Below are 25,324 nucleotides of genomic sequence, written 5' to 3' on the forward strand. Positions count from 1 at the left end.
AAGTGTGCTTAAAGACACGATCCGCGGTTCCAGATACCGTTGCCAAGGAGGGGATACTTCAAGCGCTGTACAGCGACCACACTATCTGGAAGCCGGCGCCGGGCCAGACCAGGAAACGAACAGCTCCGTAGCACCTCCAGCTAGAGCAAGCGGATCACCCTACAGCCCGCCTGAGACAGCGGTTCGCCCCGAAGAGACAACGATACCTATGTCCTACCTAGAGGGCGAGGTTTCAGCCCCTGGAGTGAAGAAGCAGAAAAGCAGTGCCATATTCTCAAGAATGTATAAAGGGGACCGCCGACAGAAGGAAGAAGATAACGCCTTGATTGAACTGTTCGAAAAAACGTACTGGGTAGAGGATATTCTTGAAATTCGACACGAAGCACTCGACACCTTGAAAGCCTCCAGCATGGCGCGGAGTCGGCGCAGGGACAATGTAGGGACTTCGTGGACTCCCATGACTTGTAGGAAGACAAAAAAACAAAAAAACGGCGAGCGGGGACGTACGAAAGAAGCTTATCAAGGAAATCACGATCAGCCCTTCAAGCCTAGCCCCGAGTCAGCTACACACGGCAGTAAACAGCCTTCCCTGAACAGCCCCTCGAGAAAACAAGGTAATGGAGTCAAACCACGTCATTACAATCCGGATTTACAGGAAGGCCCTTTGATTGAGGACATATCTGCTGCTTCAGGAGCTTATACGAGTTACGGGAGCTTCAACTCTTTGAGCAGTTACTGCCACTCCGAGACTGTATGGACTCCGACTGCAGGGGGAACTACACAGAAGCCTGGGAAGGACCGGCATTCCCCAGGTGATACCAAAGAGAATGATGAGCACTCGGAAGCAGATGGAGTTGTTCGACGGCGAAAAGTTGATGAAGATGGTAGCTCCAGCAACGATGGAGACGCGGGAGTAGGTACCGGAAACGCTCTCGTCGAGACTGGAGATGGGACAAAAGGGCACGAGCCAGAAGGCGAAGCTGGGCAGGAGAGAAGTAACAGTGCCCCTGGAGGAGGATCCGCGAAGGCAGACGTAGACGGGAAGTCCGATACACTGGAGCCTCATGCTGTTGAGCATTTCTGGTCGTTCAGCGGAGACCAAAGTACAGATTGGACTGATGATGAAAGCGTCCTAGAGGAGGAGGAGGAAGACGAAGAACTGCATCATCCCGGACAAGCGAAGCTCATGAAGAGGCAGACAGCAGAATCCTTGGATGACCCTTTCAAGACCCGCTGGGGAAAAAGAGCTTTAGACGACCTTGATAGCTCCCCGCAGCACATGCTCGGGGCAATCAACAAATTAACTGACGAAAGAGTTACCAAAACTGTGATGACAGTGGTCATCCTGGAGTGCATGGAGGTCATTGTCCGGCAAAACCACGAAGATCAGACTGGCCTTGCCCTGAGATGCAGAGAATGCTATATCCACAGTGTGTGAGGCTCCTGCTTGCTTCCTCTTTGTTCCTCCTGGAAGAGTCAGCTCAGTTTCCAAGAAGCCGGAAGTCAGCTAGCCGGTATCACTTGACGTGTACCGCGATGAGTTTGGCCCGCAGTATCGACATTTTCTGTTCGTCAATCAGCTATGCATTAGAGGGCTGGTCCTTGAGTATACGGCTCGTCACGGAGCCGTGCACTGGTTGACCTGTCTTCCCTAGTTAGCTCGAGACGCTCACTCCTGTTGAATGGACCTTGATGAGAGAGGCTCCTTACCTTCCCGGAACGTTAGATCACGATGATCGGAGTATGCTAGTGGACATATGACCACCGAAACTTCGCCGTAGCTGCTTCAGAACCAGGGAATCACCGTTTTATTTAGGAAACTGCGGAAAGCGCTGAAACCAACGAAATCTTAACCAGTAGAAGACAAATAGTCGGGCAGATACAGGTGGAGGAAGTAGAGACATTTCAGGAACTCCTAGCTTCGCGAAGTTGAGGCGTGCCGACTCACAAACAGCAGATCCGGGGGTGTGCTACGCTATGTATGCTAGTTGAAAAGTTCACTTTGCTTCCGTTTCCCTTTTCATAGGACATTAGCAAGGCAATGATAGCCAATCACAAGCGGACACATAATTCTGATGAGGCTTGTCAGAGTCATGTTCCTTTGTACGGAGGTCTCGAGCCTCTCGAACGCTACCTGGAAATCGGGATCTGTGGTTTTTTTCAGAAGCGAAAAGAAAGAATTGTCCCCGCAAGACGTCAGTGTGACCATATCCGCTTCAAGTCTATGACGCGGCCTAGCGAAGGAACAGCACGCACACATACTAGATGCGAAAGAGCTCGCCATGTTGACACCTTCGGTCCAACCGGCACACTAAGCGCAGAGCATGGAACGTAGTAATCACAACAGTACGTGTCCTCTGGGGTGTTGTGTGGCGTGGTTGTATGCAGTCTCTTCGAGGAGGGCAAAAATTCAACGTGTGCTTCCTTCGAGGACCTCAGCATCGATGATACTTTGCATCCGTCTTTGGCTCATTCCACTGTCTTCCGTTTCTATCCCGCTCCGCAATCTTCCTGTCCTTTCGTCCATCCTTCAACTTCTCTGCCTCAGTCCAGCTCCGCAAAAGACATCCTCTGTTCTCCCCTCTGTGCGGCATCGGCTTCCCCGACTGAATCTCCGCTGACTCCTCTTTCGTCACCCTGTTACGCCACTTCGGCTATCCCACTGATCCAGCCACACCCCGGAGGACTGTTTGCCTCCTCTTCGGACGTCAGTTCTGATCACCATGGCCATCTTGGCCATTGTGCCGACCAATTTCAATCCCATGAAAACACGGGCATCTGTAAGCATCACCAGAAGTGTCAGTCATCATTAGCTAAGTCACCACGCCGTGTATTTCGTCAGTCGTCCTTGTCCGGGGGCGACTCACCTTTCTCGTGTGGCAGGTGCCACACTTCCTACGAAGCCAACGGAGCCAAGTGCGGCTGTGACGATTTGAGACAGGGTAGGTCTCAGGCGCAGCCAGTATTATCAGTGGTCAGTCATATCTCTCATGCTGCTGACGTAACTTATCCGTTGGGGGGGAAGGTCACTGCAGATCGAAGGTGCAGTGAAAACGAATCGCGCACTCGAGTCTCGGGTGGACTAACGCACAGTCCGACAGATCTCCTACATTCTGGGCCGAGTCCCAACGCTGTCTATACATGTCTCCCTCTTGATTATGATTCAAATTCTCTCGCATATTCTGCTGCTCTCTCGGATTCTTCTAGAGCGTCATCCTTTCCCCCGCCACCTTTCCGTTTACCCACGCAGTCCACTATCCCTCCGGTGCGTGGTTTCTTAGCCTCACTTTTTTCATCTGCTTCGTCTCCGGCTCCCCCAAGTACTCCAACTTCTACTTCCCGGAGAGGAGGCAGAGCAAGTGGCTGGGTACGCCTCGACATGTGGGTCCAACAAAGGCAGACAGCTCCTGATGCAGTTCTGTATGCCCAGGTGACTGAGTCCGCGCTCCTGGTTCTAAGCCCAGCGGCGGCTCTTCGAGCTGCCCACCTTGTTTTAGGGACGCTGCAACCGATTGAACGCGCGTACCTCCTATCGAAAATGGAGGCCCGTGCGGCGGAAGCTGTCCTTAGACAGGAACACTATCTCGCCGATCTCATGGTGGGAAATGTCTCTCATGCATGCGCGGATATATGCGTAGCTGTGAAAGCGCCATGTAGAGTACTTTTGCCTTTTCAAGAGACTGTGCCTGAGAGCGCCGGCCTCATCTTTAGCTGTGGTCGATTTTACATGGATACCCAACTCCAGTTGCCTCGGATCCTAGACATGAGAGAACAACCACCCGAGAGGAGAGATAGAGATGTCAAACTTTCTGTCCTCGAGACCTCGAAGCGAGGAGGCACTCCTGTCTCGTCGCTGAGAATATGGGGATCACAGGCATGGGGTGAGGAAACTATAAGACAGAAAGAAGAAGATGGAAATTGCAAGGGCGTCCCCTGCTGGCGGAAGTGTCCAGAGCGCATCTATGACCGCTACGGTTTTGCCTGCTCTGACTGTGCTATCATGCGTGTCGGAGACACAGCGGCATTCCTAAAGTTGATGCCTTTCGCATGTTCATGTAGCCCATGTGGTGAACTTCTTGCCGCAATCTCTGGTTCCCGCTTACACGTCGATACGGCAATCCAGGTACTGAGGGGGGGAACAGCCCACGGCGGAGAGAGCGAAAGGGCTCACGCATTGTATAGCCATGATCATATCAAGAGGACGAACGAATCTGGAAATCTCAGTAACGGCACCAGCAGAAGATCCAGTACCGGGCCACGTAGTGCGCTCATCACTACATTGGACAGAAGAGCTTCTCAGAAAAGCCCAAAAATAACACACGAGATAAATGATCTCAGCATGGCCTCTGATGAAGCTGACTTCAAGTGCTCTCCCCGCATCCGCTCCTCTGTTCGCACCGTCGGTGACGGCTGCTGTCGTGCTGAGGAGGAATCAGACAAGCGCACGGCAGGAAGGATCCAGTCTGCTAGAGAAACATTCCAAGAAAATCAATCTAGCAGCTTTGCCGGGACAAATGTTACAGATTTGGCTTCTTCTCCAAGTCGTAGGTCTCGCCCTGTCACCTTCTATGTGGATGGTACGTATCGGCCTTCTGTGGAAGAGACGCCGGCGGACAGTGAACGAAAAACAGTGCCGATGGACCATGGGGCCCAAGGAAGCTCCGAGGAAAGAGGAGGAGCGCTGCCGAACTCCAGCAGCAGGCAGCAAGCGAGCTTAACAAGAGATCTAGGAGATGACGAACTAGGCCCGCCGTCTCCCGGCCGGCAGCCTCCGCCTGTCTACCTTCTCTACCCAACCGCTTTCAGGCTCTTTGCGGACATTTGTCATCTCACACGAGCTGAAGGATGCCCTGCACTGCGTCTTCTCTTCAGAGACGATAGTCTCATTGGGTAAGCAAGACGAGACAATGGAAGTTCCCAGAGAGGGGAGGAACAGCGGTGAGTTACCCCTATAGGAAACATCAAGGCTGTGGCGGTCTCTGACTTCCAGAGAGGTGTTCAAGCTTACCGCTACGATTCGTGCGTTTTGATCAGAGATACCGTATCACCCTCCAACGCGTACGTATATCCGCGTCCTCCTCTCCTATGCCTGAGCCAAGTTTAAGTAACTTGTATACATTCATCGGTTGTCGCTGACAGTGATTCTGTTTACAAGCATTCTTGACTTGTTTTGCCCCTGTGTCGGGTCCGATTTTTGCACTTTTCTCTCCTTTTCTTTGCGATGCCAACGGAGCTCCTTGTTTTCAGGGGCATTTTCGTAGATTTGTCTGACGAAGACCTAAGAAATCTCATCTACCCCGCCAGATCGTTTCTCCAGGCGCTCGCCGCGTTACCACCTCTTCCGCTTCCCTCAGCGCCACCTAACTCTGAACCCTGCCCACCTGCTACAACTCCAAATAGCGTTTTCCCCGCCTCGTCGCCCCCTCTAACAGGGGCATCGGAAGAGTGCTCACGTGAGCAAATCTACCCATTAAATGTGTTAAATGTTCTCACTCACTGTAGCACGCCCCTCTTATTCACCAGTCCTGTCTTCAGCCTCCTCCTGCAACCATAAACAGAGAAAAGAAAACCTATCTTCAAGCTAAGAGCAATCAGGCAGAGACCACGACGCACACGCGAGGTGCCATTATCACTTAAGAGTACGGAGTGCGAATGCAAATGAATTGTGCTATTGTCTCCACTAGGATGCGAGAGAGGCGAGAGATTCATTCGGGTTCCTGCAGGCACCGACAGAATACAAGCGACTTTACCTTAGTGAGCCAGAGTGTCACCATCATTGTTGTGGGTCCTTCCTGGGCTCAGCACCACGAGGACCCATAGGATCATTCGGAGTGCGGGCTTGTACACAGTAAAGATCGAGCTACAGTACGCGAGGTACCTGACAGGCACAAGCGTTGTTAGTTTGGCTAAAGATCTTTGAGAATGCGACTGAGGTCCGCTGTCCCTCTTCCTTTTGAAAGAAGTACCGGAATCAGAGACGGAGGAGCAGGGGTGTCAGCTGTCTGACTCATTCTTCTCTCATATATCCTGAAGACTGTATTTTTCGTCTTCTTCCACGCATACACGTACGCCTGTGTGTCACCTTCCTTTCCCCTTGGGTTTTCACCTTCATTACGGAGGAACTCTGGCCGATGTTAACTGCGTGGCAGGGCGCCTGAATAGTGGAGCAGCGGGGCAGTCGGCCCCTTTTTCAAGAAAACACCAAGAGAAGCAGGGATTTCGACGGGACACAAAAAATGCGCCAACGTCCTTACCATCGTCAGGCCTGTTCGGCGAAAAGAAACGAAAAACCTCTCCGCTCCTACTGCGTGTAGGGAGCCGTGTGGCGGGTCTCACGGAAGAGAGGGAAGAAGCCACCAGAGGAGTAGCAAATAGGTGCGAGGAACACGCATCCGCCATGGGTTCATTCCAAGACGGCCAAGAATTCTCAGCGTGTCATGCAACACAGTCTTCCGTCCCTGTAACTCACCGTGATATTAGAGGAGAGATGGAAGGACGGACGGAAAACAGAGGAGGAGAGAGAAAAGGCAACAACAAGGCTCCCTTGCAACCTATCGTTCTCTTCACGAATTCCTCTCTGACAGCCCCCTCAATGTTGGAGGACGACGGCGAGAAAACGGGAGAACAAGTACAAGTTGCATTCGAGCAGGAAGAGGAAAACAAAGTGCCATTGCGACAGATGCAGTCTCTTTCATCCGTGAAAAAAGAGGACGGCGGAACCGAGGGTCCCGAGGGCCATGACGATAGCAATATGAAAACTGACAATGAAGAAGAAGAAGGAGCGTGGAACTCCCGCCTACGGGACAGCGATCTCCTATCATCATACTTTCCTGGCTTACCACAGGTTCTGGCATCTCCTATAGCTCCACCTGTTTCTCATTCTTCACAATCTTCTCGATCGTCACACCTCTTTCTAAGAGCGTCGCGTTTAGCGGGCCTTCGACCTGCTGGTAGTCACGGAAGAAGAACCCCCGCCAGAGACACGTGGGGTCTGAGGCCTTTTCTTCAACGAACTTCCGTGCATCTTCACAATGCTATAGCTTCTTCTGGTCCTGATCCGTTGAGGGACAACACTTCTGCTACTGGCCAGAACGGAACCCAGCGTCCGGAGATAAACGAGAAAAAAGCTGAAACTAAAGAAAGAAAGAAACGTAAAAAGAGAGTCGGAAGGAAGAAGCTGGCAAGACGCCGGAGAATGACCGTTAGAGGATGGGGGTTTCACCGCCACAGAGAACCATCTGGAGATCCGTTTGCAATTCTAGCCGAAACAAAAGTTGGATCTCGCGGTGCGCGGAAGGGTAAAACAAAGACAGAAGAGAATAGTTTGAGACTAATCACTCCGAAGGTGAGGATGGGTGAGGCGGAGCAGACAGAGAGGAAGGAAAGAACAGAGAGAAGGAAAAACTTGAAGTGGACGGCAACAACTACCGCGGCTCGGACGTCCGGATCCTTTCCCGAGGAACGGCATCAAGTGGCGGTAACGGCACATCACAATTCTATCCGTCACCAGTTTACAAGTGGAGAATCGAGACTCCGAACGGGGCCCGCAAGGAAGAGACGTACACTAAACTTCGGAGCAAATCAGAAATCAGATAAAGAGGTGGAAAGAGAAGAAGTGAAAAAGATACCGGATGCCCTTGGCGGCTTAAGTAAAGGAGGGATATCAACAAGCTGTGGCCAGAAGAACTCTAGGACACTGAAGGATCCTCTAAGCATAATACAGCCCAACCGTCTATCCGGACTTCACTGGAAGAGATCTAGAAAGTCACAGTGTGAAACAGAGGAGAGTGAACTAACCGCCTCCCATCTGAGACGTGGCCAAAAGAACAAGATCGTGCAGCAACAAGGTAGACGCGGCGACGGTAGCCGAACAAAACTCCGCACAAGCTCTGCGTACTCGATGAAGAGAAGGTTTTCAGTGGATGACAAGGCACTGGGTATGGCCCTTCCGCGCGTCGAACTCAGTGAGGACGAAGATACTCGGATGTTAGGAGAGGGAGAAAGAACGTGCCAGGGAGGAGGAAGAGGATTGATTGATGTTCAGCTTCGCTTCGAGATTTCGTGCATGACGCTAAGATTGTGGACAGCAACGCCTGCGAGATTGTCGTTATCTTCATCCACCGCATCGCCATTTGCTTGCACCTCCACATTAGCCAAAGCTGGCATCGAACAGGATGAGGGTAGAGATCTTCCAGGACGTAGAACTACCCTTCCTCGAGGAGAACCATCCAGTGTTGAAGGGGACGTCACAGCTTCTTCAGCCATCGATGCTCATCGTAGCCTTCCATACCCAACCCTCCGGGATGGAGAGGAGAAAGGCGTCGCGGTGGAGAGCCAGGAAGTTCAACTTTTGACACGAGCAAGAGAACGGTCGTTGCCATTATCATACTGCAACACGATTAGTAAGCGGAGATACCCGGGTAACAAGATGACCAAAGATGAGGAGGATGAGAAAGAGAAGGACGAAGAAACGAAGAGAGAAAGCGAGAGGAAATCCGATGAGGAGATGGTAGATGGCACCAGAAGGGAGACAGAACGGGACCGGGACAAGGACACACCATGTTTGTCCTGTTCTTCTCCCCTTCCTCTTTCCGGCCGTTCTTCTCTTTTGGCAAGACCTACGACAGCCCCATCATACACCACAAAGTCAGCTGGGGGACGGTCGTCTTCTCTTAGTACATGGCGGAATCGTTCTCCTCACGGCCTAGAGAATGCCATAGCGAAGGAATCTCGCTACACTGAAGAAGGGTTTCTTGTCGATAAGGATCCTCGAAAGAGAGCACTGTCACTACAAAAGCGTGGGTCCGCCTACCATTCTCTTTCGGCAAAAACGAAGTTTGTTTGCTTTTCGCCCCCTGTTAGCGAGTCCATTGATCCCTTTTTTATAGACTCGAGTCAATATCGGTCAAGTAGGACGGCCGCCGGAACTAAAGAGAAACTCCCGTTGTCCTCAGTCTATAGTCTCCCTATTGCTCCCTTCTCTTCCTCCTCGGCAAACCCTGGAGAACAGTCGGGATCTTTTGATGCAGCTTTTCAGTCCTCGCCTAGTTCTTCGTTTACTTCTGTGGTTTGTAACTGGTTTGATTGTGTACGGTTACCTGGAGAGCTACCATGGGAGGGGGAATGCGTTGACTGGAGTTTCCGGGCATGTGTTGTAATAGAAGAATCTAACGGAGAAGTGAAGACCTTAGAAAGCACCAGTAGGTGTTTTCTCTCGTCTACGGCGACAAACTTTTCCGTTCTGTTCCCTCGAGCATCTTCGAAGCCTAAACTTTCCTCCCCCCGGTTCTTGCACGAAATGAGAAATGAGGAGACTTCTCCTCCAGAAATGCCTAGTCTCTCGATGTCTCATAGAGCAAGAAGAAAGTCCTCCGGAAAACACCGTAATGAGCACGGGGAAGTGCTGTCATTACCTCGTAGTCGCAGGAGTAGGAGAGGAAGTAGAGACAGCGACAATGCCGAGGAGCGATGTAAAGCTGCACCTGTTGCGATTACCAACATTAGAACTGATAGTCATCGTATGTCTACTGGAAGTGCATGTGATCTCGAGATGGGGACCACAGAATCATACAGAAGGACAGCTGTCGGAAGAGACGAAGGCAAGAGTGAGATGGTGGAAAGAAGTCAGGACTGTGACGTTCCGTGCTATGATCACTATTCTTCCACAAGTCACCGAAGTAGAAGAAAGAGAACGAGCACGACGACAGGAAGTACGACTAGCAGTAGCGGCTCGGCTGTAGGAGGGAGAAAACAACGAACAACAGCAGCCTACCCCGGAGGAGATCATCACCACCTTGGAAGTAGCAATAGGCATGCAATAATGTCCTCAGGGAGATCAAGGAAATCTTTGAGTGCCTCGTCAGAAAGAGGAAGAAGACGAAGGAAAGAAGGCTCTTTTACCAGTCTCTCTCCTTGCCGGGGTGATACCCCAACGTCCGGCACGAGCTACCGACACGGGTTTCCGTCCAAGACATCCGGCAGCGAAGAAAGGCATAGTAGGACCTCCTTTCCTTTCCAGCTGGAATCAGTATATTTTATCCACCCTTTAGACCAACAGAGTTTTAGCCCTGACCCATCAAAATTCCTTATTCCTCCTTCAACGCGTCTTTTGTCATTCATCTCAAGAAATCGCTTTCTGCACTTAACAGGGGGGGAGGAGTATGAGGATACCAGCCCTCGGCATCGTCTACATGAAATCGGTGAGTCGCACAGAAAGAGATCTGACAGGGGGAAACGTTTCTTGCTTAGCGCGCCCCAAGATGAGGAAGAGAGAAGGAAAAACCTGGCATCTTTTAGAAGTCTTTCTTCCCCAACCAACTTGTGGAGAGGAGGTGGAGGAGGTCCGAATACTCGTTCAGAAAGAGACATCATCGCTTTCTTTCTTCACCAAAGTCCTTATATTGAGGTACGAAAACGGTCACGCATCCCGCCTCCTCTACCCGGAAAAATTCTCTCTCTTTCATGCTGCACAACGACTCAGACAGAGGTGAGCAATGAGAAGCCCCTCGAAGAGAAACCCGGAGAAGGCGTCGAGCAGAATCAACGAGAAAAAAATCCCACCCGATTTCTCGAAGGGATACAACAGTTAGAAGGAGGAACGAGGTCAAGGCAATCGACGGTAAGAATCTCCGAGAGAAGAACAGAGATTGTCGTAACGGATCGAGCACTGGGACTGGCGGGCATCTTTCTCTCTCTCAAGGATGACAACAATGATGGCAATACGCAGCTAGTGAGAGAGAAAATCAGTCCTACAAAAGGAGAAAGGGGAGAAGACGAAGACGAGCTGACAGGTTCGCCTCGGTCGAAAGGGGAGAATAATAGGCAAATCGAAGATGAGATGAGAGGGAAGATCGATTGTGCTGCCCGTCGTTCTAAGCCTTGGGAAACGGAAACGGCAGTTCGACAAGAACCCCAACACGAACATGTCAAGGACACACTCTCCAATCCTGATGACATCACGAGAAACGCAATCGCGACTTACGAAGAGATGATTGAAGCGCGGGGAAGAGATCCGGCATGGAAAATCAGCGGAGAAGTTTGCTTTCTTGAGTTTACTCAGAAGGTCAACCTCGAGCTAGGAAGGTACCGGATCGCCGTCGACTGGGAAGCTGCTGCAGGTCTTCTAGGTAAATATTCGAAACTGAAGACTTCTCTTTCTTTTCTGAATGTTTAAAGCACAAAACCTGTCTGTACATCGTTACCCTTCTGGCCTGCCCAAACTGAATGGGATTTCGAACTGTCGTTGTTGGACTTCAACACCTTAGGAAGAACGGGGGCCCTTCTCTGTTCATTACCGAGCTGATAGTGTTTCTTACTGGCAGCCGCTCTCAGCTGACTGTACGGAGTCTTTTGATTTGTGCAGCTGCGTAAATCTTTTTGGCTGCAGCAGTAGATTTTCCGCAGATAGAGAGGAATGACCCGCAGGACTGGCAAAGCAGCCTTGTTTAACGAACCACCGTCGGGACAGGGAAAAGGTTTTCTCGTACCTACTTCGTCCGCACCGACCAACACCCCCTCCTACTTTCGATACATGTATATACATACCTACATTACTGTGAAGTATCGTGGTGCACATACCCCAGGTAGGAAAGCCTATATTGGGCTACATGGTGAGATGTATGTGCGCGCTCGGCACGAAGTGTGAACTTACACCTCTTGAGGCATGCACATGCACCCTTGGTACCGTGTCTCTGAGCGTATGTATCCACTCTATGGTGACGGCACTATTTGCTCCAGACGAAATCGGCCCCGACCGCGGATCTCGTGGAGGGTGTACTTAGAACGGTACAGGCGTATTGCCTTCTTTCTGTCCAAGAGAAGAGTCTTGTTTGTACACTGTCATATTCGACCAAAAAACCTTTATCATGGCGCTAACGAAGCTGTTGTGTGTGTTTCTCTAACACTCTGCAGAATGGGCGCTGACAGTTCTGGCCCCGTTGTCATCATTAGCAGAAGCTCTCTCCCCTCCACAATCGGGCCAGGATACGTCAGCACCAGCAGTTCGCTCTCTCCCCAGCAATGAAAAACCAGCCAGCACCACTCTGTGTCCGTCGCTACCACAGCCGGGCTTCCCGACTCCATATGAAAGAGGGACAAGCCAGAGAAGTTCACTCTCTTCTGCTTCCTCATTGCCAGTTGCTGTCCCTGCTTACTCAAACCATCGACACACATCGACCTCGTCTCCTACTTCTACTACTAGACCTACGTGTGGCCGGGAAAGCTCTGTTGCCTTGCCTGATGTAAGAAGAAGCAGCTCAACTGTGCGAACAATATCAGGCATTGTTCCCTTCGCACAAACTGCTGTAACTGGCTACAATAGTGATGCTGGTGAGCCTGCGGTCAACACATCTCCGGGTGTACCTCCACCACCTTCGTGGAGCATCAAATGCGAGGTTCTTTTCCCCCATCTAGAATGCCTTCTCCCCTGTGTATCATCGTCTCCTTACGCTACTCGGTTTCTCACGGTTTTGACGCCATTGACTGTTAGCACAGGCCCGGGGAGTAATGTCGGAGTGATGTCTCCCCGTCATGTAATGCCTCTTCATGAATCAACCAATGCCCACGGGAGGTGCTCGAGTTATTTCTCTAAACAGTCTACAACAGCCACAGCAGCTGAGGGGGGTGGCTGCGGTTCGCCTAGAAAGAGTAAACTCCAACAGAGTATTCTTCCTGCTCGCCAGCATAACTGCGACGAGGCCCTGAAGGAAGAAGCTGGGGATACAGAGGATGCCGACCATATGTATTCAGATCTCTCATCAGACCGTAGACTGACACGGCGATCGGTACGAGGGTACTATCCATCACGTCCACGGAATTCCTTTCTTTGTGATGGACCTCCTTTGACTTTTTCATCTTCCCCCTTCCATTCTTTGGCGCCCTTCTCTTTTTGCTTCGACCACCCCAAGACCAGCTCTTCTTCACTTGCTTCCCCTCCCCATGTTCTTTTGATAGAATGTCGTTTCGGCGCATCTCTGTATCGAGCTGTACATAAGCCTCCTCAACCTCCTCCTCCACAGCTGCTGTGTGCTGCTTCCTCCAGCTATATACGTTCCTTCTCGTCAAGTCATTACAGCAGTAGCTGCAGCATTAGCGCTAGTAGCAGTAGCAGTGGGAGTGGCGAGCAAGATGAAGGCGGACAGCGTAGTCTTGGATACGGAAGTCTTTCTTCAAGCGTCCTGCCCTCTTCGTCTTCTTCTTTGCTCTCAACGTCCCTTCCTTCTTCTCCGTCTTACCCTACTGGCTACGGGTCCGTGCTCCGTCCTCGAAAGAAAAAGCAAGATGTCTCCTCTCTAACTGAATTACCGTCCTTCGAACCACGTGTCTCTGGAGAAGACGGATGCAGCGGAGCCTCAGGCCTTTTTCACCGACCAGGAGGAAGTTCAGCTAGTACACCGAATAACACCAACAGGGGCAGTTCCCATGACGAGGAAGGGAGCAGCAAACAGCATGAGAGAATCGAGCGGGATGACGGCTTTGTTGTAACACCCTCTTTGAGTGCATCTCCTCAGACCCCTACTTCACCTCTCCTAGTACACGACAATGGAGGAAATGGACCTTTCCCCTTCTTGAGGCGTAGCCACGAGAAGAAAGCCACGTTTAGTGAGCGGCAGTTCGCGGGACAAAAGAGAAGAACAAAAGCGTCGGATGAACCCATCGGGGAAGCAGCACAGAACTTCGAGGGGAACCGTGAGCTGCCATTGAATAGGCGTCAAGAAGAGGAAATCGAGTCACCCTTACACCTTCTTCCAGGAGAATATAACAGTCCGTGGGGAAGTGGATCCTGTAATAAGGACACGCAATATTCGTCTCTTTCTTTCCGTTTCTCCTTTCAACAAGTCGGAATCTCCCTGCTTGTCCTGCCCGAAAGCATGGAAGAAGGCAAAACTGGTGGGGGAGGTCGAGGGGAAAGACGTCAAAGTGGAGCTGCTAATGATAATCGAAGCGGTAGTGGTAATAGTCAGAGTAAGGACGGGAGCTCACGGGTTTCAAGATATTCACATGGTCGGGGCCTTTCTGTAGCTTCCTCATCAGGTAAACATGACTCGCTATCACAAGACAAGGAACGTAGCCTCTTAGGACAAGTCGTTGAAACCACTTTGTCGCCGCGTTCTTCTCAGTTCACGCCACACGCTCCCTCTGGGCTTTCTTCTTCCCAGGCTCCTCTTCGGCGCTCTGAGGAGAAAGACTTTCAACACGATCGCACACTCCACGGATCCGATCCGCGTGGTCAGTCTGCGGTTGCTCGATGTCGAGATCATTCTCCAGTTGCGGGCTTCTCCCCCGACAAGGGGGAAGTTACGTTCTCGTCAAACTCGAAGACGCTAAATAATCACACTAACGACAAAGCTGCTGTAAAAACGGACGCACGACAAAGTGGTAGTCGACAGCAGTTTTTACAGCAGTATGCGCAACTAGTAAACAAGAACCGAGAAAGTTTAGACAGTTTGTCTTCAAGCAGCCCTCTGCTCGATAGACGCCAGTGGGGCCTTCTTATCGACCGCTGCAGGTATATACTTTGGCACAGGAAAATTCCTGTCTCTGTAAGCCTTCTTGATTTCCTTCGATCGCCACAAAGAGAAAAGTGGTCCTCCTCACCGACCTCTCTACGTCCTCATCTATTCTTTCTGAATGACTCGGTAATGAGAAGACGAAGCAAAGGCAGCAGCACACTTGGTGGAGATGGCGGGTGGACTCCTTGGTGGAGGAGCCATCAGAGCAATTCTTTTTGGGGTAGAAAGGAGGGAACCACAACACAGCTCAAAGTCATGGAGAACTTCTCTTTAGCAGGGCGATTGCAGTTGAAACAGAGTAGTAGGAAAGACACACAGGCACTCCAGACTGAGAAAGAAGTGGAAACGGTGACTGGACAAGAAGGAAAAGAACACGCAAAGAAGAAGGCAAGCAGGAGATGTTCATCGTCCTTAGTGTCTGAAAAAAAGACGTATCACTCTCACAGTGATGGTGCCGACTGGGAGAATATTGACGTCACCATCCTCCAGCCATACTACTTGACAGAGAAAGGAGGGAGTGCCCACCCAGTGGCGTATCTCTCTGCAGACTCATGTGGTTCATCTTTAAGAAGAACCAGCGAAGATAGAAACAAACAGAAAGACGAAGACGAAAAGAAACAGACGGGCCAGAACTCGACCCCCCCTTCAGAGAACACTAAAACAGCCGTGCTTGCAAGAGTAAATGTCAATCCGATCCTGGTATGGACAACCTGAGACGGTCCTCTCGACATAACGCAGTGGACGTACACCTCGAAAATAGAGGCCTCACTACTTCGAGGTGTACGTACACTGCGCACGGTCCACCGACGGCACAGCACAAAGCCTCATGGACTGTTACAGCAACCTGATTATGTCTTGGGGTTTCCTCGAGTCGTCCCGCCACTCCTGCCTCTGGTGGAATATAAAGAGTGGCTCAGATCGCTGAGCTGTCTAGTCTTAGTGCTAGAAGATCATCTACATAACTGTGGTGAGGGTTGATTATCACGACGATGTGGTATGGTCGTACTTTGGGCTCCACTTGGGCTCGTGACTCCTGTTCGTGTCTCCGCGCATAGACAGACAACGCAGCCTCAGAAAAGAAAGGTTATGGGATTTTTTGCGTGTGGCGGTATTTGCCTACATGTCATCTTGTGGCTGACATTCTGGTGTCTGGTTCTTGATGATCGCATTGATGGCAAGGTTCACTGGTAGGACGGTTGAGAAGTGCGGGGACGCGCCCGAGATTTGCAAGGTTTTTGCGAGCGACACTGGGGATTCAAGAGCAGGAGCTTCGTTTCCTTTACTTCTGAAGTGAGGAAGTCCTTCACAAAGTCAGTTCGTGCCCCACTATCCGATGTGTTTTCCGTTTACAACTTTCTCCTCTGCTGTCCCGATTCCCTTCCTTGTATTTACGGAACCGTCTTCTCAGATTCATCTTTCGAGCGAGTGCGTGGGATATCTTGGCACAGTAAGTTACCTGGCATCGGATTTGCTAACGCATATCTCAAACTTCAAGCCGCCTCCCTTCCAAGTAGACCAAAGTCATCCTGGCCTTCTTTCGAGCCCCCCGGAAGACCTCTTTTCTTTGCCTTTGTTATCCGAACCTGGTAACAAGGAAGCCGGGGGTACAGAGGATGAGGAGGTGGCGCGGTGTGGTGTTCTCGGTCCAAGCTTCACTGCTACGACGCGGAGACACCAACAGAAGGGAGTACCCTCACCAGGTCCTCCTGACGAACGAGAAAATCTTGACACCGCTAAAGCCGGGCAGCGCCTCGGTCTTGAGGTCTGCGACGGAGAAGAAAAGAGGAAGGCATCAACAAATGGACAAGTCGGTGTCAGAAAGACGGACTCAGTCAAAACGACAGGGGAAGAAGGGCCGTATCGATTCGTGGGAAGCTTTCTGGACGGCCAGAGCTCTCCACCGTCATCGCCGCTCCGCGCTACTCTAGGTGGTAGCGCAGGTGGCACCATTGATGGCGAGGATGGCGCCTCTCTTCAGTTTACTTCTCTGGAAGGTCTTAATAGTGATCAGAACAAGGGTAGTAGGAACCGTCGTCTCTTTTCTCCTTTTCATCTCGCTTTCCCCGAAGCCTTAGAAACTATCGAAGAAAGAGGACTAATGCCTTTCGAAGGCAGATCAGAGGCGACAACGTTTGTATCCTGTGCCGCAGGCACATCATCTTTCTTATCCATCCCCGAGGATTTTCTCGATGTAGCTCGGCATAACAGAGATCGTAAACTACTTGATTCAAGAAATAGTAAGAGTATTGCTGCTCCTTCTACCCAGAAATGGAATCAGTGCTACTACTCTCGCTATATAAATAACGATGAAAGCCAACCCTGTCGCGCGCTCGCACAATCTCACCCCGAACTTATACAGTCATCCTCAGCATCGCCGTGTGAAGAAGCGCTCTGGTATAATAGTTGCAGTAGCCCGGAGACGTATATTCAGTCGTACCTGAACCAAGCCTCAGATGACTCCCAGAGCGTAGCCACCAGAAGCTGGAATCAAAGAAAGAAAACAATAGGCTGGAACACTGGACTCGATGAGACAACACAGACGACAGCGTTGAGAAATTCCGTGGTAGGCGTGCAGGACAACAATTTAGTGGACAACGAAGAAGAAATCTCTTCAAGAAAACCGACTATCGGAGCTGGTCAGTGGGAAGGCGGCTATGGTCGAACGGGTGCTGGCGAGGGTGACAGCAGTCGAGTCTCGTGGTCGCTGCTACAACCGACTTACTACGGACACAGTGCAGCTGGAATGAACAGGACATCCGATAGACGTGTATATGGCCTTCTGGCGGAGGCAGAAGGTCGAGATCTCTTGAAAGAGAATGAAGACGAGAATGGAGAAGAGAAGGGAGCCCCGTCACAACTAGCTCCTCCGCCTTCGGAGGACGCAATGGAGACCGTTTGGAAAAGTTTGGCGGGTCTAAAAGCTAACGTGGATGTCCTCTTGACTGTAGAAAGTGTTAAAGTCAAGTGTGTCTCCATTTACTTCACTTTCGAAGAAATTCACCTTGGCTTCAACCGAACGTAAGATAGCATGGATATCGACGAAAGGAGAAATCCCGCTGTACACGGGTGATCTAAATCTATTATTATGTGATGCCATAAGAATACTCCCGGAGGAGACGCATGCGTCTCACCTATCTGTAGATGTGACCCCCTCACTGCTTGGAAGATACATGAGCCTCTAGTCAAAACCCTGATCCTTCATGTACCTGCGAGCCGCTACCTTATGTGATCCGTCTGTTCTCCATTTCCCGAGTTCTCAGTTCATCTACAGTAGGCGGCATAGGGCATCTTTCTTTTTCGACCACACTTGAGAACGTACATGCCTGGTGGATCGAATCCATATTTCGCTTGGACCGATGAACAGAGGAAAACCGACTACAAGCTGTAGTGAAAAGGAGTCTAGCATTAGGGAGGGAACGAGCGGGTCTTGCGACGAAAACCGTTTATCCGTCATACAGACTATATTAGTGCTGTGTAAGCGGTAGGGCGACGGCTGTCGTGAAAATACGAGTCTTTCGCACGCGTCGTTACGTAGCTGATTTCTGTGGGCTTACTTCATTATAGTGTCTCCAGACTCGGGGCCTTTTGCATCTACTTTGTGTATGCGGTCAGATGGAAGTATACGCGTACACTGCTTTTCCCTGCTGTACTGCAAAGGTCTTCTGTCGAGCTGTCGCCACCTCCAGTTTATTCATAGTGCTCCAAGAGATTAATCTCCTTCGGTACACCAGCGGACTTTCTACACCGCGTCTGTAAGCCCATGCATGTACACCTGCTCCACTGTGTTCTTTTTTTATCCAGGTGTTTCTATAAAGATTCTTTTCTCGTTACATATCCTGCAAAAGCCCCGTGTAACCTTCTTCGGTTGTGTTCTCCAACTCACGATCGTCATCATCGCATTCGTGACGAAAATGAGAGCCCGCAAGGTTCCCCACATCACAGCTCGTTGTTTATTCCAGGACACTTCTCTTTTGAAAAAGGAGGGTCTTATCACACCATCCAAAGCACGCACCGACACGGACAACGGTGCCGGCACCATCAGCATCATCAACGTCTTCATTCTCCTCCTCCTCCTCGATTTCTTGTAAACCGCCTCAAAGCACGTGCAACTGCCATTCACCGCCCCCACAGGCCTACTTCGGCACCCTTTCTTACGACCTCGAGAGCATCTGTGGTACCAGCCGATTGTTCCATTGATTCAGACCAAAGAGGGGTGAGCACGGTGATGCTCGGGGCGAAGGAGGGCGTTCGGTACACATCGCTAAAATCCGGGGGAGAGGAGAAAGGTAGACTGGTGGCAGCTGAAAACGAAAAGCGCTTCAGACAATCTGTTTTTTCAGATGGCAGGAGAGACATAAAGAAGGAGTGGGAAAGACAGCGACAGGAAAAAGACGGCGACGACGGAGAGGAAGGGGGACACGAAGAGATGCAGGGCTTCTTTAAAATGACTCTCATGATGGAAGTTCTGAATCGGTCAATGATGGCTGTTGAGTCGGTCATTGAACCCTGGAACTGGACAGTGTATTTACAACAAGTAAGGAGTGGAAAAGAGGAATCCTCACAACGAGGGGGAATCAGCTCAATGGCAAAGAACTGTACCCGTGGGCAACAGGGCGCGAGAAGACTCGTGTGGTACAAGCTTCTTCTTGCTAGTGCTCTGAGAAAACCAATCACCAGACACGCCAGTCTCTCACTGTGAAGAACAGCTGTTTCGCCGTGTAATGTGCTTACAATGGAACAACTTTTTTTAGTGTAACCCCTACGCCTGCGGCGATATATCTATGAAGATAGGCGTGGGTCCCCAGTATCGGTGCAGATTTACGTAGAGAGCTCGCACAAAACCATACCCGTGCCTCTGTTTGTGCGGCCCGCCAGGGTCTTTCGCGTACTTACTATAGGGTGGACTCTTGTGCATTTTCGCGGCGCCAGGACACGCTGGTAATTTTCAAGCTGACGCATCTATATGTGAAAGGTGACTCGTGGAGTAACAAGAATATTCTACCGCTTCTCATGTTCTTTCTTTTGTCCGTCTCTCGCGCTCTGACAGAACATCTGCTCCGCTCAACTGCGAACGGGTGGGCCCTCTTTTCTGTCTTTGCTCCATCTCGATGTTGTGCCCTCGATGTGCCCGTACTAAATACTCGGAGACGAGCCAAGCAAAAACAAATTGTCGCCTCTGGGATCTCTTGTCCTCATAGACCGAAAAACTGCATCCAATGTCTCTCTGCAGCTCAGTTGACCTCTAGTCTCTCTTTTTGTTTCACCAGTTGTTGATTATCTCAGCCACAATCTGTTTTCATTTTTTCAGGCCCCGCCCCCATACAGGAATCGGTCTTCATCTCTTTTTCGCTACAACCAACAAGTCTCGAGAGTAGATGGAGATCATTCTTTTGCTATCCGGAAATCTATTGCGAAACTATCATTTTCACCCGGGGGGTCGGAAACGCCAGCAGCGTCTGCTGCAGCAACCACTATGACGATTTCGGCCCCGGGTACCGCGAATGACACATCACGCACATCTGACGTGAAGTCTCATAGTGTATCTCCTTCTCATCGTTTAACCCCTCCTCCTCTTCTTTCAAAGATTTATGACGACACCACGCATACGGCAACAGACACCGTACTGCTTACTCCTTCTCCTCTTCATTCCGAGTCTAACAATCTTTTCTCCAGCGTTGTTACTGCCGGTCCCACTGGTTGTCCTGCCGGTGAAACTTTGAAACTCCAGACATCAGGAAGGCCTCGATTGGTACGCCTGCCGAAAGTAGCATCGACAAACAAGCAGAGGAGCAGCCGTCGAACTCGTCAGCTGCAGAGCCGCAACGGAGTGGATCTGTTGCGCAAACAGAATGAAGGTGGTCCAAGGTATCTGCCAGGAGATCAGGAAATCAGAAGAGGTGAACAGGGATATGGAAGCCTACCAACAGCACCCATGATACGAAGTTTTGAAGGGCAGTTTCGGCTGCAACAAAGATTTCTAACCGAAGAAGAAAGGAATGCGGCGTTTCTGTGGCATTTCGGTCCGGCCGCCGCAGACCTACGTATCGGGATTCATCTCACATGGTTCAACTTAACTATCGCACCCCTATTGATGGACGCTGTCATGGAAACAACAGATAGCATTGAAGAACAAGTTAAACAACTCAAGGATTCTCTTCTATCGAGGTACTCTTGTGATGTGATCCTCCATCCTGGTGACTGATTCATCCACCCTATGAAGGAGGCGACTGATGCATTGTGCCGTGGCGCAGGGACTCACTTGCAGGGGAGAAAACTGTGGATATGTTTGCCCGTGTTCCATCTGAGAAAGAATACGGAAGAAACCGATCAGGAGTAGTTTTATTTCAGTGATGGTTGCTGGCTATCGGCTCTCTCCAGTGTATGTATCGTATAATGTTTTTTCTAGGGTGTCCATCTGTAGCTGGTAATCTGTGAGTGAACTGTGCTCTTGCGGGTACCAACTTCGATACGTGTAGCCGTTGTTGCAGCACCAGGCAAGTGTAAGATGAGACGAAGCCAGCTGTGATACGTGGAGTGGCACTCACTCGGCAAAAGGAGAGATTTATTCTAAGCAGGCCTCTAGCAAACTGGCGGACATACAGGAGGGGAAACAGGGAATGCCGTGCCTCCTGCTGTTTGTGGTTGCTTAGAACGCACTTCGTCTCCCCTTTGCCAGCCATGGTTTCCGACGGTGAGCTTACCGAATACCATCCAGATGTCCTTGTGCGGCTACACTAGGACCCTAGCGAGTTTTCGATGCCTTCAGAGCTTCTTTTTGATAGGAGAAGGAAGGCAGGACTGGGTTCTCGTGTCGGCCCCGTGGGTGCGTCTCTCTGTATGTAGGTGATATATCCTACATAGCTGTGGACAACGTTTCAAGTGTGTATTGTTGCAGGAACCCTCCCTCGAGTGCAAACACACAACGGTGGCTAATAAGTTCTTCCTTCGAATTCCTAGCCGGGAAAGTCAGAGCTGGGGAACTGGCTCGTTTGCGTGGGAAATTTGCCTAGATTAGCACATTCGATATTGACGTCCGCTACGCCTTCTGTCCGGCGTTGGTCCAGAGATGCCGAGGGATCGCCAATGTTAACCAGCAAGCTGTAGTTCAGTTGACTGTCTCTTCTTTGCGGTCGTGGGCGCTCGGAGCATGTATAGGTCTCACAGGCAAGCGTACATGCAGGGGCAAACCTGACCCGTGAATACCCGGATGTGCTGCTCTGGTCCGAAGGCATTGCGCTTCCCCCAATAGAACACGGGCGATGTCTGCTATTTTCTTATATTCAGCAGTGACTGGCGAGCACCCTTCTACTTCCGAGCCTCTGAGCCATACGGGAACGCCGGTACCACCAGTTCGTGTGCCGTTTCAGGTGGGGTCCTCCCTCTCGGCCTTCTGTATGGCTGTCACGGCTGCCCTTGGCGGAGGCGCGTCAAGCGATGACGCCGCAAACCCCGAAACCGCAGAGGTTTCTGCTTCTGACGATGTGGGTCCGACCAACTTGAACGACGACGCCGAAGACGCTATGGATAGGCGCTCCAGTATGGCGAACACACGCGGAGAGGAGCTCTTACCCGGTGAGGAACGACGGCCTGACGAGGAGAAAGACAATTTTGACAAGCAGAAAGAACGAGAGGAGGCAGAGAATAGAGCCGATGACACGAGGCGGGACTCCTTGCAACGAGGTGAGAGGGAACGAAGCGCCGGATCTCACCTCGGACGAGATGACGTGGATACCGTGGCGGAGCAGGCATCTCCCCGACCAAGGGACGACGAAGAGGACGAGCAGTCGAGAAATGGAGAGTTTAGACCTCTGCTGTAAGCGGTAGAATCCCCCAGCTTGTAATGAAGTGTTTAGCGGTCGGAAAAAGCGTCAGTAACAAACAAAGAAACTTTACGATTCCCTGCGGGTGTGCGATCTGTAGAGGAAGGCGTTGGACCCCTCCGCACACCAACCGATGTCAGCATTGTCCATTTCTCAACTTATCAGCAGAATGTATCGCATATTTGCTTTGGCACAGTTTAGGCTAGTGAGCGAGAAACCTTCACCGTACCAGCCCTGTCAACTGAAAGCTAGTTGGTCGCCGCTGAGCATTACGGTGGCGTCAGGTGCTTTGTGCCGCAGCACTGCGTGCTCTTTTTGTCCCGCGGTACGGTGTGAACGGTCATCAAGCGGCCCCCGTCAGAAAAATGCAGGCGGGTGTACTCTTTTGTATAGCGTCAAAAGGCTCCACGAACGTACATAACAGACTTTCTGAATTCATGCACCTCAGTTACTTTCCGGGCATATACTCCATGATTACACCGGAGGGGCGGCGAACGTGACGTGCCCTCACTACCGTTGACGGCTTCAATCGCAGAAGTCGTTGCATGAGAACACCCTGCATTGTGTGACGGTCGGAGAGTACAGGCGTGATCCGAGACAAAGCAGCAAGTCGCCGGTTAAGGTCTCTGTGTGCGTGCAGTTAGTTTTTCGGGACCCGTTCCTGCGGTACCGGGAGTCTGCTTGTTATATTTGTACATATAAACAGTTGCTCTTGGAAACCTGTCATACAAGACATCATGGTTCCTCTGCTGTCGTTATCCGAAGCGGGCTCCGAATCTCTCCGGCTGATGCTTTCTAGATGGAACCTAACTGGGCAGCCTCTCGCAGTCCGTCTTGCCACCCGGAGAATTTCTAACGCCCCTTTACTGGAATTCGGCCGAAAGCCCAGCAGCGCCCTGGAACGCCCTTCAAGAAATGCAAACAAAGACCGTGAAGAAAACTCCCTTTCGAGGTCGGCTTCGTCCTCAGCGACCGATGATGACCTTTCAGTGCCACCTGCCGAAACCGAGGTAGAAGACGAAGATGACGCTGAATCGGTTCGCTCGAAATCGTCCTTTTCCCTCGATGATGTAAATGCCGGCACTTCGTCATCTTCAGCGAGCTCCGAGACGGTTGAAAACGGCACACAGGCCGATTTGCGAGAATGTTCCGGCTCGTCCTTTTCTTCCTCCGCCGCAAGTTCCTTCTCAGCTTCCTCTTCTTGTCTTACTAACACTCTTGCCCCGAGAGAAAGAAACTTCAATTGGTCCAAGTTAACTAAGAGGAGGACAAGAGGGCCCCCGGTCCGGCGCACTTCAAGGGAGGGAAGAGGCGGATCACGGGACGGAGAAGATGGGTTCCCCCAAGAGGAGGGGGAATCACTGAAGGAAATCGAAGTCACGCAAACCAGGAAGCGAGCCTTACTAAGAAGCGACGTCTTCACAGAAGTAACAGGAATGGAAGGCCAGCTCGAAGACGAGTACGAGTACGAATGGAGAACGCTGCCCCCGGAAGAGAGCTTGCCGCTGCCTCAAGATGAAGAAGTAAGTAATTGCACAAGCCCACTCTTCAAGATCTAGGGCTTCCTCGGAGAGAGGTGAGAAACTGACGTTACTACAGACGCCTGTCGGATTCGAGCTTAACTCGTGTCAAGCAGCCGACGCGAGGCTCCAACTGCAAAACCCGTCCACGCCCGACATCCAGCAAAGGTCCCTCGTGATTTCTGTTTTTCCGCCTTCTTTAGTCCTCCGACGTAGACCTCTCCAGTACTGTCGTCGGTGCCCTGAACACTCCTGAGGGGCACAGCTAAATGTGAATCTATCAGTACAGCGTGTACCTTGCAAACTGTCCCAACAGGCCGCGAGCTTCGGCTTCGACCGACAGAAGGACACTAATATCGCCGGGGCTGTATCGGGTGGTCCTATGTCGGGGTCGGGCAGGAAGCAAGAGTCCATCCTTGACGCTGGCGTCCCGCAGCTTTCAAACACCGTCTTAAGGAAACGCGAACTCCTGCTGGGGAGGAAAGTACTGTGCATAAACAATGTCATGTGCGTTAGGATATGATGTTCGGCATTGTTATCGCTCAGGCACAGCCTCGGCCCTTGGCTGTTCGCCTTTCACTCATGGGATCAGTTTTTCATCTGGAAGACTTTCGACTGAACGCCTCCCACACTCAGCTGCGCTACCTGCCTCTCAAAAAGACGGTGGGGGGGACAGCAGGAAATGCCAAACAAATGAATGCGGTGAACACTGGCCAAGCTTCCGGAAGCGGCCGGGGAAAGCGCATATCGACAAGTGTTAGGCTCTTGGTCCGCACCGCGTTTTTACCAGAGCAGAAGACTTTCAACGTCTTTTTCTCTTCCGTCTTCTCCGTTAGAAACCGGTCAAGCGTCCCCTTACTCGTAAGACAGCAGACGGAAATACCCAACGATCATGTCTCCAGTGCCGCCATACGCTACAGGTCTTCCTGAAGCGCTGTGTATGGCCGGGTGGCTCATCGGTGTCGATTACCTAGGAATGAGACGACGACTAGCTGGGGATAGGAACTGCTCCACTAGATTCGTCTTCGTTCGACAGCTGTAAAGAGGTTCCGCTCCGGTGGACTGACCGAACTCAGCGTAGCTGTTCTAGTCTTTGCTCCTGATCACTCGGGCCTTAACAGCTGAGCTAGGTGTTGAGAGAAACCCCCGTGGGGCAGTATGCAGCTACGGTAAACTAGAAAAGCGAAAGGGCGGAGTGAAAAACGCTCAAGGAGACGGGCCAAGCGCACATGAGCACTGCTGTTCAGTAAAAACCTGGACGAGATTCACATGATCTCCTACAGCCCGTGGAATACAACTTACCATTATAGTGTTGTCTCTGCTAATCGGTGAACCTCGGCTGCGAAAAGCTTTCCCTGATTACGAGGTTGTGGAGTCCGAGTGATTTTTCTGAGGACTCGCCCGGATAGCCCGTTCTGCGGCAATCGCAGCACGTTCCCTGAGCAGAGAGCAGAGTAGGCGATTTGCTGCAAAC

At 51.2% G+C, this 25,324-nt stretch overlaps 1 protein-coding gene across 1 annotated transcript; it reads left to right on the plus strand.

Annotated features, from left to right (window-relative positions):
* Nucleotides 1–1,732: 1,732 nt before the first annotated feature.
* On the plus strand, nucleotides 1,733–23,889 carry CSUI_004456 (amine-terminal region of a tm vesicle-mediated sorter; the record flags this gene model as incomplete). The annotated part of the gene is made up of 12 exons (XM_068064647.1): nucleotides 1,733–1,741; nucleotides 2,027–2,331; nucleotides 2,389–4,890; nucleotides 5,248–5,453; nucleotides 6,150–11,126; nucleotides 11,911–15,209; nucleotides 15,919–17,528; nucleotides 18,312–19,137; nucleotides 19,819–20,675; nucleotides 21,161–21,201; nucleotides 21,795–22,323; nucleotides 23,130–23,889. The coding sequence occupies 12 exons, from the start codon at nucleotides 1,733–1,735 to the stop codon at nucleotides 23,887–23,889; spliced, it is 15,921 nt and encodes a 5,306-aa protein (XP_067923376.1).
* Nucleotides 23,890–25,324: the final 1,435 nt, after the last annotated feature.

This window comes from Cystoisospora suis (assembly GCF_002600585.1).
Source record: "Cystoisospora suis strain Wien I chromosome Unknown contig_2080, whole genome shotgun sequence".
In the NCBI taxonomy this organism is placed as follows: Eukaryota; Apicomplexa; class Conoidasida; order Eucoccidiorida; family Sarcocystidae; genus Cystoisospora; species Cystoisospora suis.